At 39.2% G+C, this 16069-nt stretch overlaps 1 protein-coding gene across 2 annotated transcripts in view; it reads right to left on the reverse strand.

Annotated features, from left to right (window-relative positions):
- Window positions 1-7783: 7783 nt before the first annotated feature.
- The window catches only part of braf (B-Raf proto-oncogene, serine/threonine kinase), a 36281-nt gene continuing 27995 nt past the window's right edge, over window positions 7784-16069 (reverse strand). For both annotated transcript variants that reach the window (XM_084345382.1, XM_084345381.1), the window contains one exon: window positions 7784-14512. In XM_084345382.1, coding sequence (XP_084201508.1) covers window positions 14490-14512 — 23 coding nt within the window. In that variant the 3' untranslated portion in view covers window positions 7784-14489. The remainder of the gene's footprint in view (window positions 14513-16069) is intronic.

Here is a 16069-nt window from a genome sequence, read left to right on the forward strand (position 1 = left end):
TAGTTAATGTTTTTTTAGTTTTTTTTTAAGTTTTACTTTTTTATCAGCTAGTAGTCTGATGATTGTTTTCTTTTTTTTTCAGCTGGCAATCAGTCTGCTCTGATGAGGTGTCCTGTCTAATACAAGTAGGCAATGTATTGACTGTATCACTGTTAAAATATTGGTAATATCTAACTCAACAGGTAAATCAAGAAAATCACTGTGTTGTAGGCAAGCCACTGGTGTATTTCCCCCGTTGTTCACATAAGCACTACTATCAAGACACCCGAGTAATGATGGTTAAATATCACTGATCGGTTTTGTATTTTCAAAACAAAATACTAAAATTTCTACAGCTGTGGTAGAGTGCACTGATAGTAAAAGAGACAGGGAAACCCTCAGTTTTTACACAGATAAAATCTCCATGGTAAAAACAGAGAAATACTGAGCTAGCGAACACTAACTTCATTACAAGTATCACTGTTTTCAACACCATACAGTACGTTGAAACTCCAATGGTTAACTGATACAGTATATAAAACCTTTTAAAAAAATAGGATACAAGCCAAATTTACTAGACAGTGTTAGGAATAATAGAAAATATAACTAACACAATACAATAGGTAACCTAGAATACTCACCATCTAGAAGATCCATTGGCACCGATGTCCAGTACGTAATAATGCAAAGAGCAGGTGCAGCAAATGGGCGGCAAAAAAAATTGAAAAATTGCAGAATATAGAAGGGTTAAAACAAACAAAATCTTAAATACACTGTCATTAAACACACCCATAAGGAAGGGCTTGACACTTACCTTTGAGATACAGAAAAAAAAAAATTGAATCATAAATAAAAAGTGTAAAACAACTAAATCTAACCCTCCACTATTCAACTCAAAAGCATTCAGTCCATGCTAGGCAAAACAGAGAACATAGAAAACAAAACTCTCTCTCTCTCAGCATTGGTAACAAATCACACACACAAGACATGCTAGAGTTTTTGTTTGTGAGCATCTGTGTCCGTGGGCGTGGTGACGGGTCCCCGCGAGCTCTGCTTGGCTCTCAGCGTCTCTGGCCCGCCAGGAAGTTCTCTCCGTTGCCTCCAGTCCACACCACCCAGCCTGCCTGCCGTCCCCACTCCATGCTTACTACTGTCTGTTAAATAAACACCCTTGGATTGATTCTCTGCATTCTGGGTCCAAACAAAAACCTCAACCTTAACAGGGGTATGAGTGCGACGCACTGGGGCTGTGTCTTCACACATAGCTTGAGTTGAGGTAAACACAAAAATTGGAACCAGTAAATACAAGTGACAAAACAACTAAATCGAATCCTCCACTGTTTAACTCATAAGCAGTATGTCCTATGATAGACAAAACAGTGAAGATAGAAAACAAAACACCCTAAATCACCAAAAGTATATAAACATACTTTGCATTGGTTTCAAATCACACACAAGACATGATGAGTCATGTAACTACAGGGCATACATGGAGGCTGCAAGCAAGTGTACTTTAACAAGTCGGGGTGCCATGGAAGAAAGTAAAAAGGCCTAGCATATGGACAATGGCTGGGATGTACAGGTTCACACACAATGAATGTCCAGGTGGTTTAGGTATGGCGGCTTGTGACCCCCAGGACACACATGCACGCGCAATTTCTCACGTACGCGCAAACGCAGAACACAGAAAGGTTCTTGAAGCTTTCAGTGACTCCAATGCACACACAAAAAGATACACTCACATAAATACATATGAAATGACTGATAATGCAATCCGAGAGAAATTTATTACACAACCAGTCAGATTCATTCATCTGCACTGAATACTAGTCGAACAGAAGTTATTACTGATGTAAGTGTGTAACTGAGCTCACCTGTGGTTGTGGTGAGATCACAGTGCACACACACAGGCTCCTGCAGCTCAGCAGATAAGGCTGCAGTAAATAAGGCCAAAGCACACTAATAGCATGCTGTAAGCAATGGGGACATATATACAGTAGGTGTAACATGTTTGTCTATATAGAGATGTAGAGCATGACACCATGACCTGACTCTATCTCAATTTACCAGCAGTGTTCAGACTGTCTACACCTGTGAAATATGATAATGCACACCATTAAACACATTTACAACCTGTCATAAAATCTCAGAGGCTGCTTGTCTCTCACACTTATCTCCCATTGATCATCACCATGGTAACAATATGGATACCTTTATTTATATGACAGCATTTAATAGCTGTAAGATCCTAATCCTCCCATACAGTGCAGCAGTATGAAACATCCGTCAGGAAAATATGGGTGGGGGAAGGTGGATTAATCATCTTCTCCCCTCCTTCATCTACAGTGGAGGTGCCCTTGTAAGAAGCCAACAGTAGAAGCTTGTGAAGGAAGTGAGGAGTTCTCAGTTTAACTTTCTACGACAGTATGAATGAGAGGCAGTACGACAGAAAAGAGCAGAGAGCTGAGCTGGCTTCCTCTGGATAAGTAATGGTTAAAGCCATCAAATCAAAACTGTCTGTCTCAATGACATGTTCACCATATAGAATCAGATTTTTAAATGTAAAGACTTTTGACATTTGTTGTTTATTTTGTGTACTTACATGATCCCAATTTTTTCAACAATGTCCAAACCCAGAGTTATCCAAATGTTTACTCAAGGTAGCGGTGCGTTTCATTTGGTCACCGGTCACTATAGCTTCCATCAGAGAATCAGAGAGTGAGGAAGGAAGTCTTCAAATGAGACTCAACATAACATGCATAAAACTTCATTGGATGTGTCCATCAAAGTGGACTAACCTGACACACAACTACCTTATTAAGTGCCCAGGTCATTTTTCTGTCATTATGACACTCTATTTTGCTGTTTCATAATCTGTCCAATGTGTTGTTACTGTAATCTAATTACATCTCTGTGGCGAATCAGAGCCGCTGTCTCCACTTCCAGACGTTTGTGCTTAATTACGCAACTGTTTACTGCAAGCCGAGCGGAGTAGAAAGCAGGTCGGGTTTAGCTCCACTTTCAACGTTACTTTATGCTGTTTACAAGGTTCATTATTACAAGGTAGGTCATCTCAATTTATGTATATGATTAACATTAAAACACCCTCTGCTCCTGGTGGTCTGTGAGTAGACAGACTGGTAAACCAAACTCCATTCTAAAAAAACAGGTTTTTATTGGTTGGGCCATATTTTTTTTTCACAGTTAAAACTGTAGTTCAAACTTTGCAATGGCTCTTTTTTGATTCGCTTCGACCTACAGGCAAGATTGGCACACATCATTTACTCAGTGATAAAGTGTCCGACACAGACGTTCCACTACTGGTGGGGCCTAAAAGTGAATTTTCACCTTGCGTTACTCGCATGAGTTTGACCATGGGACCATTTGTGTTTATTTGCATTAGTCGCGTGAGTGTTTATGCACCCCAAACTGCCAGAATAATTTACTGTATGTAGACAAACACACCAAGGAAGTGTGTCCAGTACAGTTCCTCTGCAGAAACTGTCCCAAACAAATTCACTATTTTTGCCTGTTTTAATAATTAAGATTTGCACCAGGTTCACCCTTTAAGGTGAGGTGGTTTGAGAAATGTATGGAGAGTTCTACACAGAAGTCCATTGATTAATCTCCCTTCATCATTAACCTGCAAGTACACTATTCATAGTTGGTGGACAGCGTTCCAGTATTTCCATGTATATACCACAGAGTGGCATAGAGCTGATTATGTTCTAATTTATGTACAGCAAATTCAAATTATTGCATAAATTGCTCACTACATTTGAAGTGAAAAGACAACTTCTGGCTGAAAAAGCTCCTGGTGATACTGTCAGTGGCAGCCAAGGAGCTGCTGAAGGGATCTTCTTTAGGTAAATCTCTGACTTCTCTCCCATGAAGAATTATGGCTGCTCAGCTGAGCAAAGCCACAAATAAGCCACCTCTCCTCATGTGGCTTAAGCAGCAGAGTTCAACCTGGATGGAAGTTAAAGCAAACAAAAATGTCATGCACTGAGAGAATCTTTACAGAAGACCCAGTTTTGTTCTAATCTGCCTCTTGAAGCAACAACATGTGTCAGGTTGTGGCAGCCAACTGTGCCCTTAGTATTGTTTTGCTTGAAAAAAAAGAAAGAAAAGAGGTATGCACTTTCTTCCAATATAAATACATCCTATATATGTGTGGGAAAAGGCACATGCATGGTTTTTGTGTGTATACATGGTTTATACATCTGGCACTAGAAACGCAGCTTACTGAATTGAAATTGTGAGAAAAAAATCTGACTGTCCATATACCCTCAGTCTGTCTGCGCCACATGATGTGCTCCACACTCTCCTTCTTCCAGTTTTCTTTTGTCTTTCTCTTACCTTCATTTCCTGTAACAAACTCTAAATTTCCTCTCACCAACACTCTCTCTCTCTCTTTGTTTCTCCACCTTTTCTTTATGCACCATCATCTCCCTGTCCTTCATCAGTTATGCCATTCACAGTGCGTTCTTTGCTGCTCAGGCCCTCAGGCATTGACTCTCTTGAGTGATTTATTGTCTTCCCAGGCTTCTTTGAATGCTTACAGCTCCTTCCTTTCGTGACGAGAGAGCGAAGGAAACTTCCACCATTGGTACATCACTGTGCTGTTCACTGGCCTCACATCCACAGATCACTGTACACTGTGCTGGGCTGGCTGATATATGGAGGCTTTCTGCCATGAGCTCTGGCAGCAGGAATCAGGGAGTGACAGTTGTGGGGTTTTAAAGACTGACAGTATTTCTCTACAAAAGCTAAAAGTTATTTTCTTCTGACCACAAGGCTGAAGCATTGTAGAAAACAGCTTTTAGTCAGTCAGGCAGTGTTTAAACATTCCTTTAACAACAAAACTTAAGTAGTTTTTAGACATGTTTAGCTTGTCAAAGCACCAAGACTGGAAGCAGCCTCCAAAATACGTGACTATAAACAATAAATGTTAAAGCACAGTAAAATCTGCATAATAATTATAGATTTTTTTCTGCCATACACTGTAGGAACTTTGACAAGCTCCATAAAACAATGGGCGTTATAATGTTAATAATCACATAAATTGCGCTGACCTACTTTCCAATAATGAACTTGGTCACTATTAAAATAAAGACAGTGATTCTGCTTCACCACAGCAATGTTATTAGTTAACAATAGCGTTGCATTGGACAAAATACCAAAACAACAAAATAAAGTGTCTCAAAGACAGAAAAAGTAAGAAAAATCAAAAAAGGTAGTTGTATTTGTCAGGTTAGTCCACTATGAGGCGGACTGAAGGGACACTCATCAACCCAGACTTCTTTATTCATTTTCAAATGATGCCGATCGTAGATTGATAACAACATATAATTGTTTGTCTGCCTTCTTTTTTATGCTTAAATTGGCATAGACCACATAATTTGCATTTACAGCGGTCAAATTAAAGGGACTGTTTTATCCAAAGGGGCAGACACAAAGGTAGTACCCTGATAGGCTGCTCTTATCTATGGGGAAGTGCTTCTCCTTTGATTTTAGTAAAGTGGATCCTCTCTGTTCATGACACTCCAGTTCCACAGTTAGTACAACGGCTTCCATAATGGGCTTGGAAAATATAGTTACATTTAGGTGCATATGAATGATGCATATTATGAATATACCAAGGTAAGTTTAGCTTGACATTTTTTTTTTTTCATTTAAAAATAAATCATGTATATGTAGTCTAAATACTTATGTTCTACTGTCATGGATAGCCTATGCTAATTATCACTTGGCTTGGTAGGTTGGGCTGGCCACCAACCCAAAGTGTCAGTATTTGATGAGTTGAGTCAAGTCAAATCAAGTCATACCCTACAGTGGATAAACTACTTTAAAGGCTGACGGGACCAGAAGTTGTTGATGAAGCTTCTTAAAATGATCTTTTGTTTTTTACAGTGCAGATATAGAGAGCACATGTTCAACATGTTACAGTAGTTTGAACTGCTGCACTGACTTCATTTAACAAGCCAGTTACATTTTCCACAACTTGTGTTACCAGAGGCTCTCTGACAGTATTGAAGAAAATTCAAAGTTGACACCTTGGAGGTGAGTTCTTTGTCACAGAGCAAATCCTGATGCAACTGACTGGCAATACTGTTCCTTAACTGTCACTCAGTGTTCCATTCAGTTAAAATCATGGCTTCTTAGATGAAAGAAGGACAAGTAAAAGTAAAGAGGAAGCTATTGAAGTAGGGGAGCTCAAGGCCAGTTATAACCTGGTTACATTTTCAAAACTGTTCGGGAAACAAACGTCAGTAGAAACATTGTGTTTACATTAAAGTCTCCCATACCAGTTAATACATTTAGCCTGCATGCAGTACTAATTTGTGGATTCCACTTGTTAAAGTTGTAGCCTGCGCTGTTACACATCACAACAGGATGAAATAGATAGAATTTTGTAAAGACATTTTTCACTTAATCATATGTATGCTTTCTTTTTCAGAGTGAGATGAGTAAATGGATAGCAATCTGCTGTCATGAGCGGGGACATTAGCTGTCTGACCAACTTTTTTTTTGTACCAGGCTGTAAACACTGACTCAGTTTTGGAGGAACTGCATTTTTGGGTACCTCCACGTTTGCTTCATTTTTCAGTGCCAAGGGTCAGACTTTCACATTTCATGTCTGACCTGCAAAGCCCAGAATTTAAAGGTGTTAAACCAATGCACCTTTTTTTCCCCAGGCTTTGTTTAAACTAGTTTTAACAATTGAAAAATCTATATTATATAAAGAAAAGTACAAGAAAAAAAAGAGTACACCTTTTAATCTAAAAATGACAAAAAGATCAAAAGGGCCACAGGCACCAGATGAGGATAGAACTTGAGTATTGAATAATAAAAGGTACCTGAAGATTTTCATGTGAATAAATATCTGTTAAGACACTATCTATCGCCGAATGAGGTAACACAATGATTTAATGTAAAATATAATGCCTATGGCCCACTGATGAAAGTGCTTGCATTTGCTGTAATGCCAGTGATATACATTGGGGGTCGATGTTGACTTTCCCAGAAAATCTCAGAGATTGCCACTAATTAGTAAAAGTACAAATAAAAGTTCAATTACACACACATATATGTATAAACTGTATACTATGGGCACTGGCCAGGCTGATTATCTTCTTCTATAGTCAGCACTTTCTTATTATCAGAATAAGTGTTTTTTATATCCTGTCAATTAAATAAATTAATTTAAAATTTGCTACTTCGGCTCTGATACATCATGCAATCTGCAAAGTAACTAGTAACTAAAGTTATCAAATAAATGTATTGAAGTAAAAAGTAGCAGCATAAACGGAAATAATCACAAATCACAACTCAATTAAAATTGTACTTAAGTAAATGCACTTGTACTTGAATGCATTCCATCTCTGAATAAACTTTAACTTAGTTCCTTTTGTTACGAGTTTCCAATATTTTAGCTGATAAAAAATGATGGTTGGTGGGAGGTTCATCTTCCAAAGGGAGTCAAGACAGAAAAGGTCAATGAAATAAAAAAGAGGAAACAATGCATTAAGTATTTTTGGTGTTGGAGGACCCTTTACCAAGTCACAGTTATGGATGTAAAGATATACGAAGATGCATCATCACCTTTATGTACAGATCAAGTTGAGAATGTGTTGATTTGTGTTGAGTTATCTTGACTGTGTTGCTGCTGTACATGTCCTTCCAGCAGCAAATGTTTGTCGGCACATTACAGTGTTAGATGCTGCCACCATGTGGGCTTCAAATATAAAACTCACCACAACAATTCCAGCACAACCCCATACAAATGACACATGAGCCAAACTACAGTTTTCATGCACTTCTTTAATATATCAGTTTTTCATATTCACAACAAATACATTAAGCTCTTTCTCCTTATGATACAGCCTTAAATATTTTTACACTCAACTGGTTTCAGAAGTCTGCCTATCAAAATGTCTTTTAATCTTTGTCTCTTTATTTTGAACATTTTATAATTTGTTACATTTGTAGTCCCCATGCCTCCTAGCAAACCGACAGTATTTTCTTTTGTACAACTATTTACAGGTGAAAAAAAAAACAAACTCCAACTTTTTTCATGATAGTTCTCAGTTGAAAGGAATTGTTGGGTTTAAGGTGCAGGCAAAGAGGAGAGGAGAGGAATGTTTAGAAGAAAAAGGAAAATGAAAGAAGAGAAAGGCTGAACATAAAGTTTTGAATAAAGATGAGGGACAGCGGACGTGTGGTGAGATCAAAGATGGGTGGTGGAGAGGAGAGCCTGATGGAGCTCAGTGTTTACTCCTGCAGACTCTGAAGGTCTGGCAGGTAGACATTGTGATAATATTCTCATAGAAAATAAAGATCTCGAAGGACAGTAAATACAGCGCTATGAGAGACGTTACTGTTGACCTCCTCAGGTCCAGTCATGTGAACAGTGAGCAACAGCAGATCCTAGTACAGCAGACAACCACCACTGCTATCTGAATGATGATACTGATGCCTGTGGAAGAGGACAAGTTCTACTTCTAGTGAGGCTGACAGTTCATTCTTGTCCTGGGAAATAGTAGTTGACAAACGATTGTATTTTCTTGTCCATGATCCAAGTACCTCAAGGACTGTAGGTGTGTGTGGGCCTAAAGGTTGACCCTGACTGTTCATTCTTCACTTTGGAAACAGCAGTTGCCAAAATTAGAAGCTCTAGAACAAGCAAGTAAGTCCACCTGGAGTTGAGATTGTTTTGTCAACTGCTCTATCCAAGGTCAAGCATTAAAAGTCATACTCAACATGTAAGCCAATATGGACAAAAGCTCCTTGGTATGCTCAGAATAATTACAGGCTTGAACATCTACACTTCCAACTGTGTGAAGATAACGTGCTGAACAAGCAGATTAGTGGGCAAGCATATATTAACGGTCCCTTGGTGGTCTAGTGGTTTAAGATTATATATCATGTAACTGCACAGCCCAGTCGCCAGGATAAAATACCGACACTTAATGTTTCTGCAAACCACAGATATGTGGGTTGCGTAGAAGGCTGCCAAGCCAGTGACCACAGTTCGAGACTGTGTTTCAATATCTCTAAAGGGTGACTGGATATTTTTAAGGAGACCCCAGGACATCTCCAGCCATGTTTGTGGCAACTAAAGTAGGTATTTTAAGCCAAAACATGATCTTTTCCTAACCCAAACCAAGTGGTTTTTGTACCTAAACCTAACCAGACCATAAGCACAGCGTTGTCACAATATAAAATTAAAAACTTAAAGAAAAGTACAGTTTCAGCATATGGTGGTTTGCAGAAATGTAAATTGCCAACATTTATTCCAGTGATTGGGTTTAACTGCAACATCCATGGCTTGTTCCTTGAGTACAAAGTTTGTTGCATTTCACTTTCCCATTTACTCTACTTGTGTTTATTGTCCCTGTCTGTCTAGCAGTGTCATAAAGGCAACAAATAGTCAGAACTCTGACTTCACTATCAGATTCTCTATATCGGACCTTTTTTTTTTTAACCAATATCATTGGGCCAGTATTTTGTACTAATGACGAAGCATCTTCACTATCTTCAAACTTTAGGCTTTCGTAACACCAATAACTTCATTTCTCTAGTGACTAGTCTCCTTCACAAACCAAACATGTTCAAATCTTCAAAAAACATCAGTAAAAAGGTCAGCTCAGGTTTCCTCAGATGTTTTGTGAATCTGTGGTCACATCAGAGGGGTTACATGACTGGGCGATATGTCATATTTAATATAAGGCCTACATTGTCACCATATAACATTATAACCCTAACCTGCCAACTACTGTATGTGGGAGTCAAGTGGTAATGGACAGATGATAGCGGAATAGTAAAAAAAAAAAAACTCTGCAGAGCCCTCTTTCCCTTCAAGTCTAAAGGTGAAACCACATACCAAAGTACATACTGTTTGCTATTGGCTGGTCTCAAGTGTCAGGTGATATCAGCCGTTTCTGTGAGAGTGCACGTGAAAACCCAACAAACACCAGTTTGTGCTCAACAAGTAGTCCACAGCATTTGACACATTAGAAGGCACGTGTTGTAAGAAAACCGGGCACAATGCGACCCACCAACATGGCCGACAGGCAAACATTACTACTGAAACAATGGCTATTATTTAAGTGGCTATAATTGATAACATTATCCTGACAAACCAATATACATTAATGAATATACTAGCAAGTTTGCTATATCAACTTTAAAAGTGATGATATGTCAATGTTTTGTTGACATCTTGGTTCAGCTGCCCTGAAGTGGCCGAACGTGGTAACCATGTGGTTACTGCAGGTTTAAAGCTGTGTTCATTCTCTGTAATACAGGCTAATTTGTACCAGTTACACTGCTGAAAAAAAACAACACATGGACCTGCATGGAAATCATGCTGTCACCATGCATTTTTCAGCAGGGTAACCTGTTAAAAAACAACTTTCAATTGAACACTTAACAAAGTAAGCATCAATTGGAAGTTGTGGGTCTGGTCTCCAGTAAAGTTGAATATTCTCCCTCCTTTTTGTTTGGGTTTGGTCTCCACCAACTCTTGAGCAAAATGTCTGTCTCTTCAACTGCTAACTGCTCCATTTTTATAATTAGGTACTTGCAAACTTTGTCCGTTTGGTGTTTGGCGAAGTAGTGTACAGTAGCTATTTGCAATAGACACTCTGGTAATATTAGCGTTCCTCCAAATAAGTTTGAGTAACCCCCCACCTAAAAAGTTGTTCAAGTTTCTTTTTTGCATCTGTGGCGTTTGTCCAGGGTTTGACTGTAGCTCGCTAGTTTTCTCCCATAAAAACCGACCTACCGAAGAGAACAATAGTCTATATTACCGAAGGCAAGATGGACAGTATGTTTTCTGAACCTTGTACTTACCTTTGAATCTTATATCGGTATAGGACATTTCAAATCACTACTGTGACTATATTAACAGGGATGTGACTAAAACTACCAAAATAAGACCCAAGTTGTAATAAACATTGCGCCACCCTCGCTAATATGCAACATGTTGCACACTGCAAGGCCATATGAAGTGCACTGTATCTACAGAATGACATCACCATAAACCACCCAATAGCAGATAGACTTTATGTACCTTGCTTTCACCAGTAGATGCCAGGCTTCTTAGAGTTGTAACTCTTCAAATATTAATCACACAGGGACAAGTTTTTTTCTGCAGTCTTAACCTGGGTAATGTGATGTTAACATAAAATAAATATTTGTGCATTCAGTGCAGAAACACTTTGAATCTAGTATTTTTGGAGCTGACCGAGGGTATTTTTTCAGTTTTGATAGAGCTAGGTTAACAAATTAGCCCTGACCCAGGGCTAGAGACATTACGGGTGATCACTGAACGGCTCATAACATTTGTTATGGGAAGAATGTTAGAAGAAGAGTGTTAAAAAACAAACTCACTGGATGGGTGGCCATCTTTTGGGCCATTTTGAGGTTGGGAAAAAAGCCCGGTGAGTGAAAAGTAAAGCAGAAAATTCCTTACAAACAATACTCATTCAAAGATGGAGCCGGAGTTCTTTTGTGCTCATTTACTATCGACTTGGAGGAATAAAGCATGGTTGTCAATGTGCACCCACCTTACAGTTGTTCTCACCTTGTAGGTTGCTACAAAGATTTCTTAACAGTTAGTATACAGTAGGGTCAAGACGTCTGAGACCACTAATCAAAATACTCCCATTTGTTTTAAATGAAATACAATCTAAAACTTTGTAAGAACTACTTGAAGACCAAGTAGTCCTGACTGTTATGGACTTTCCTCCACAGTCACCTGACCTCAACCCCATTAAACATGTATGGGGCACTTGAAGACTGAGAAAGGCAAGCACAAGAAGCTTTATGGCACACTGTCAAATCATGCTGGGATAGCATGAGTCGGCAGGTTTTAGACACACTTGTGGAGTCCATGCCGTCATTAAAGCAAAAGGACATACAAAACACTAAGATTTTCTGAAATTCATCGACAAATTGTTAAGCTGATATTATCATTTGTAATGAAAAAATAGTATTACATAGAAGAACTTTTGATCTTACTTTATGTATTCAACATGCTTTGCACAGTGACTGAAATGTCCAAATTGCAGGGAGTGGTGATCCACAGCCATAATGAGTAGTAAGGCTGTCCTGGGTCAGGGCTAAGAACGTTGTGCTAAGCTTGTTGCAGCCCTTTCTCTGTCCTGGACACACAAATATGGGACTGATTGGTAGGAAGAAAAATACTTTTTCATTTCCTCACATAGAATTTGATAAAAAGTAGGCAACAAAATATATAATAACCTTGCTGTGAGGGGGTGCCTGGGGGTTAGTCAATGATGGAAAGGCGTACATGATTCTTAATGAATGCGAAGAGCCTGTCAGTGTTTGGAGGACCCTTCAGCTGTGTGCTCTACCTCCACAACATCCATTTATCAGGCCAGCAGTCTCGTTTGCTCAGCTCATCACTGTAGGTATGGTGACATACTCGGCTGCTGGAGGCTTCGTCAAAGACAGTCCTTAGACGACAACTGAGCCTTCCCAGCAAAATATTCACAGTTTGGCCCATGCAGATGACTCATGCATTGGAAATTGAATTTTGGGTCATCAGCTCTGTATGTCATGATTTATTCTTCAATAAAAAAAGGCAAGTCGCTCATTTGCTTCCATCCATCTCTACAAAGTGCAAGTACACGAGTCACAAAGATTTAAACGACTATGCGTCAAAAGAAAGACTGATGCCTTCAAATAAAGCGGTTCTGAAAATAAATCCATAAAACAAAACAAAAAATCACATAAATAAGTTAATATCTGCAGGCCTGCCTGTACAGAAAAAGGCAAACATAGACAATAAAATAAAAAAAAAAACCTGTAAAAACACCTACAACCCTTAACACACTGGAATGAAAAAAAGTACAGGTGCATGTGTGTAGAGAAAATAAAAAGGTGTGATTGAAAGAACATTTTCAAGACTAACAGAACTCAGAACCAGAGGATTGCCGGTCCTTTCAGCAGGTAACACTGCAGCCCGCAAGTCAGCAGCTGCAACAAGTAAGGTCCTATTATAAGCTGAGTGCAATATGAAAGCCACATGATAATAATACAAAAAAAAAAAAAACGAAAGAAAAAACAACAGGCGACATGCACTTGGATAAGCTTTGTTGCAAAGATGCTGTGTAACAACTTGGAAGCTACAAGCCACAAGTACTGTACACACTCCTTAGCTCAGCGTAAATGCTGGGCAGCAGCTTGGCTTTCACCAGGCTCTTTAAAACAGGAGTAGAAACCCCAAAACCTCCAAACAAATCTGCAAGTTTCCTCCCTATGAACAACACTTATTGTCAGCAGAACATGTCAGGCTCTAGGCTTTTCTACCGGTCTTCTGTGGATAGAACCGCTTCTGCTGCTTTCACATAGACATGAACTCCCTTGAAAAGGTAGAGTGTCCTGGGACCAAAATCTTTCCAACACCTCTAAAGCTCACTTAATTAATATATATCTCAATTGTTGGCTTGGACCAGGCCTTTTAAATGGAATATGAAACCCATCTCGTGTAGCTTCCATCAGCAAACAAATTAGCATTTTTCCTCACAGAGAACAGCTCCTTTAGGTGGCGGAACAGTACAGGAAATCTACAGGAAGAACTGCTTCTCTTGCTTTTCCTGAAAATTTTGAAGTGGTAGAGCAAAATCTTTCAGTGGATTAAAAGCTGTTGCCATTTCATCCTGGCTATTGAATTTGTTGGGTGCAAACAAGAGGGCAAAATACAGTATTTTGCAGTATTTGGTCAGCATTAAGCCCAAAAAGACAAAAAAGCAAAGGCCTGTGCTGCAAAAGAACGAATGACAAAAAAAAATGCTCAGCATTCCTAGCGATGGCTGGCTAAAATCTAAAACATGAGAAACAAATAAAAAAAAAAAAATAGATCTGTCTTTCAAGTCATCTTCCTTCGGGATCCAATCCTGCTGTGTGACCTCCAGCTTATCTCAGGAACAGGCTAACCAGATGGGAGACCTCCCCTCCTTCCACAGGCCCCACTCTGCCATTGCTCAAAGTGAAGTTCAGCGGCCTGGCTGGTTAACCAGCCTCCCTCCTCACCTGCACAGGAAATGAAGGGACCAGTGGCGCCCAAAGCCTCGACTTCTCTTGACGTTTCACCTCCGTCTCTCCTTCGTTTAGCCTTCATCTTTTCCCTCCAGCAGGCAAGTCGACCTGTGAGTTTGCGGTCTCTTCCTCAAACTCTTTTGGTATGGATATCTTCGTATGTTGTTTTTTAAATTCCTTTTGTGTCATTCAAGTTTATTTTTTAACTTTTAAATTTTCTAGATTGCCCTAATTCAGTTGTGTCTGTCACTGTGGTTGTTTGCCTGCTGGATAGCTTTTTGTTGGAAGGACTCCAATGAGGCTGCCTTCTTCAGGTTGACAGACGAAGAAAAAAGCACATTCTTTGAGACTATTTGTTTTTTCAGTAATGAATGAATCCACCGCATGGACACGAGACTTTTGAGAAGTGACAAGTGATGGACTGGTGGGATCAGCAGCACTTACTTAAATGCCGAAAACTCCCCTGAAAAATAATAAAGATATGGATAAAATTAGTTACGTCAATAGCAATAAGCAGTCTTGCAGCAGCCGTAGTGGTCAATTATCAGGTTGAGCTGTTAGTATTTTTCTTTATGGTTGAACTCAACCAATTCAAAAACCAGCGGTGAGAGGACTTTTTGTTTCAAACCTTTCATCAACCCAACAAACTATTTTAAGCAGAAATGTTTTTACATCTCCTCCCTATGGAATGGCATTAGAGACAACATTTTGTTTTGTTTTGTTTGAACAAGCTAAAAACAAAACAGAAAAATTAGCACCAACAGTGGCTATTTCAGACACATCTTACATACACACAGCAGCATTAGCATTCATCCGGAGTCGTGTTTGTGCAACATGATCAGTCCAACACTGACTCTTCTTTCAGGATGTAGCTTTAATGGCTCAGCTTAGATTTTTTGAGTTACTCATCCACAGTCAGTGTATTACAGCTCAGTAGATGGCAGTTGGCATGCGTCCTGTTCAGAGAAGCAGCAGGAGAACCAGTGCAGAAAGCTATCAATGTATCTGCTATAGGGGAGTCAGCAGGAAAACGTAATTTAGCCACCTGAACTAAGGGTCCACCTAAAGAATTCAAAATCAGTTTACGTGTTGACTATATTTACAATATTTTTTAGCACTTTGGCCGCCCCTCAAACAGCCAGAGGTAGGGGACTAGAGTCACATGACTCGATGATGGTAACATGGTATTCAAGGTCACGAGGCTAGGGCCAATATTAGATATTATCGAATACTGCAATATCTGCCCTCACAAGCGATATTTTTCACATAATCGAATACTGACTAGCTTTGTGATTTTACCTGGCTGGCCCTCTTGAATTGAGGGAAAAGGGAACCAATGACAGACTAGCTGCACTTAATATATTATACTATTACACTTACTATATATCTAATTCAAAAGTTCCTATTTCATTATATTCATCATTTTGTTATTTAAATGGGTTGTATGTGTTGCTGCAGAGGGAGAAGTAAAGAAGTAAACAGCATATCAACCTGTCAGTCACTTATTTATTCATACTTTTCATACTATTAATCAACATAAAATCCAAATAGAATGACATTGTTTGGGCGTGACAATACTGTGATATGAAATTTGGGATGTCGCTCAATCCTTCAGGTCACTAGTCAGTCACTACTAGTGACACAACACGACCACCATAGTATCAACAACTTCATCTATCACTACAAAACCCACTAAGAAAAGTTTGTGAATGCTAATGCTGAATGCCAAGTTACTGGCTGCTCAGACGTTAGCTAGAAAGCTAAAAGATATTCAAGACTTGGCTTCAATGCAAATGTGCATTATATTGAGAGGACACATCATTAATGTAGAAGATAATCTAGCGACTGGTTTGGGGTCATATAACCAGTTAAACTACGTGGCCACATTACTGGCTAACACAGCTACGCAACCAAGATTAAATGGTTACGGGTGTAACATTAGTCTTCTCATGACATGCCTGTGTACCCCCTGCTCTGCTGTTTTAAGTGGCACCTTTATAAACCTTTAATTTTAATTATG

The sequence above is a fragment of the Pagrus pagrus genome, assembly GCF_965226575.1.
Source record: "Pagrus pagrus genome assembly, chromosome: 23".
Lineage (NCBI taxonomy): Eukaryota > Metazoa > Chordata > Actinopteri > Spariformes > Sparidae > Pagrus > Pagrus pagrus.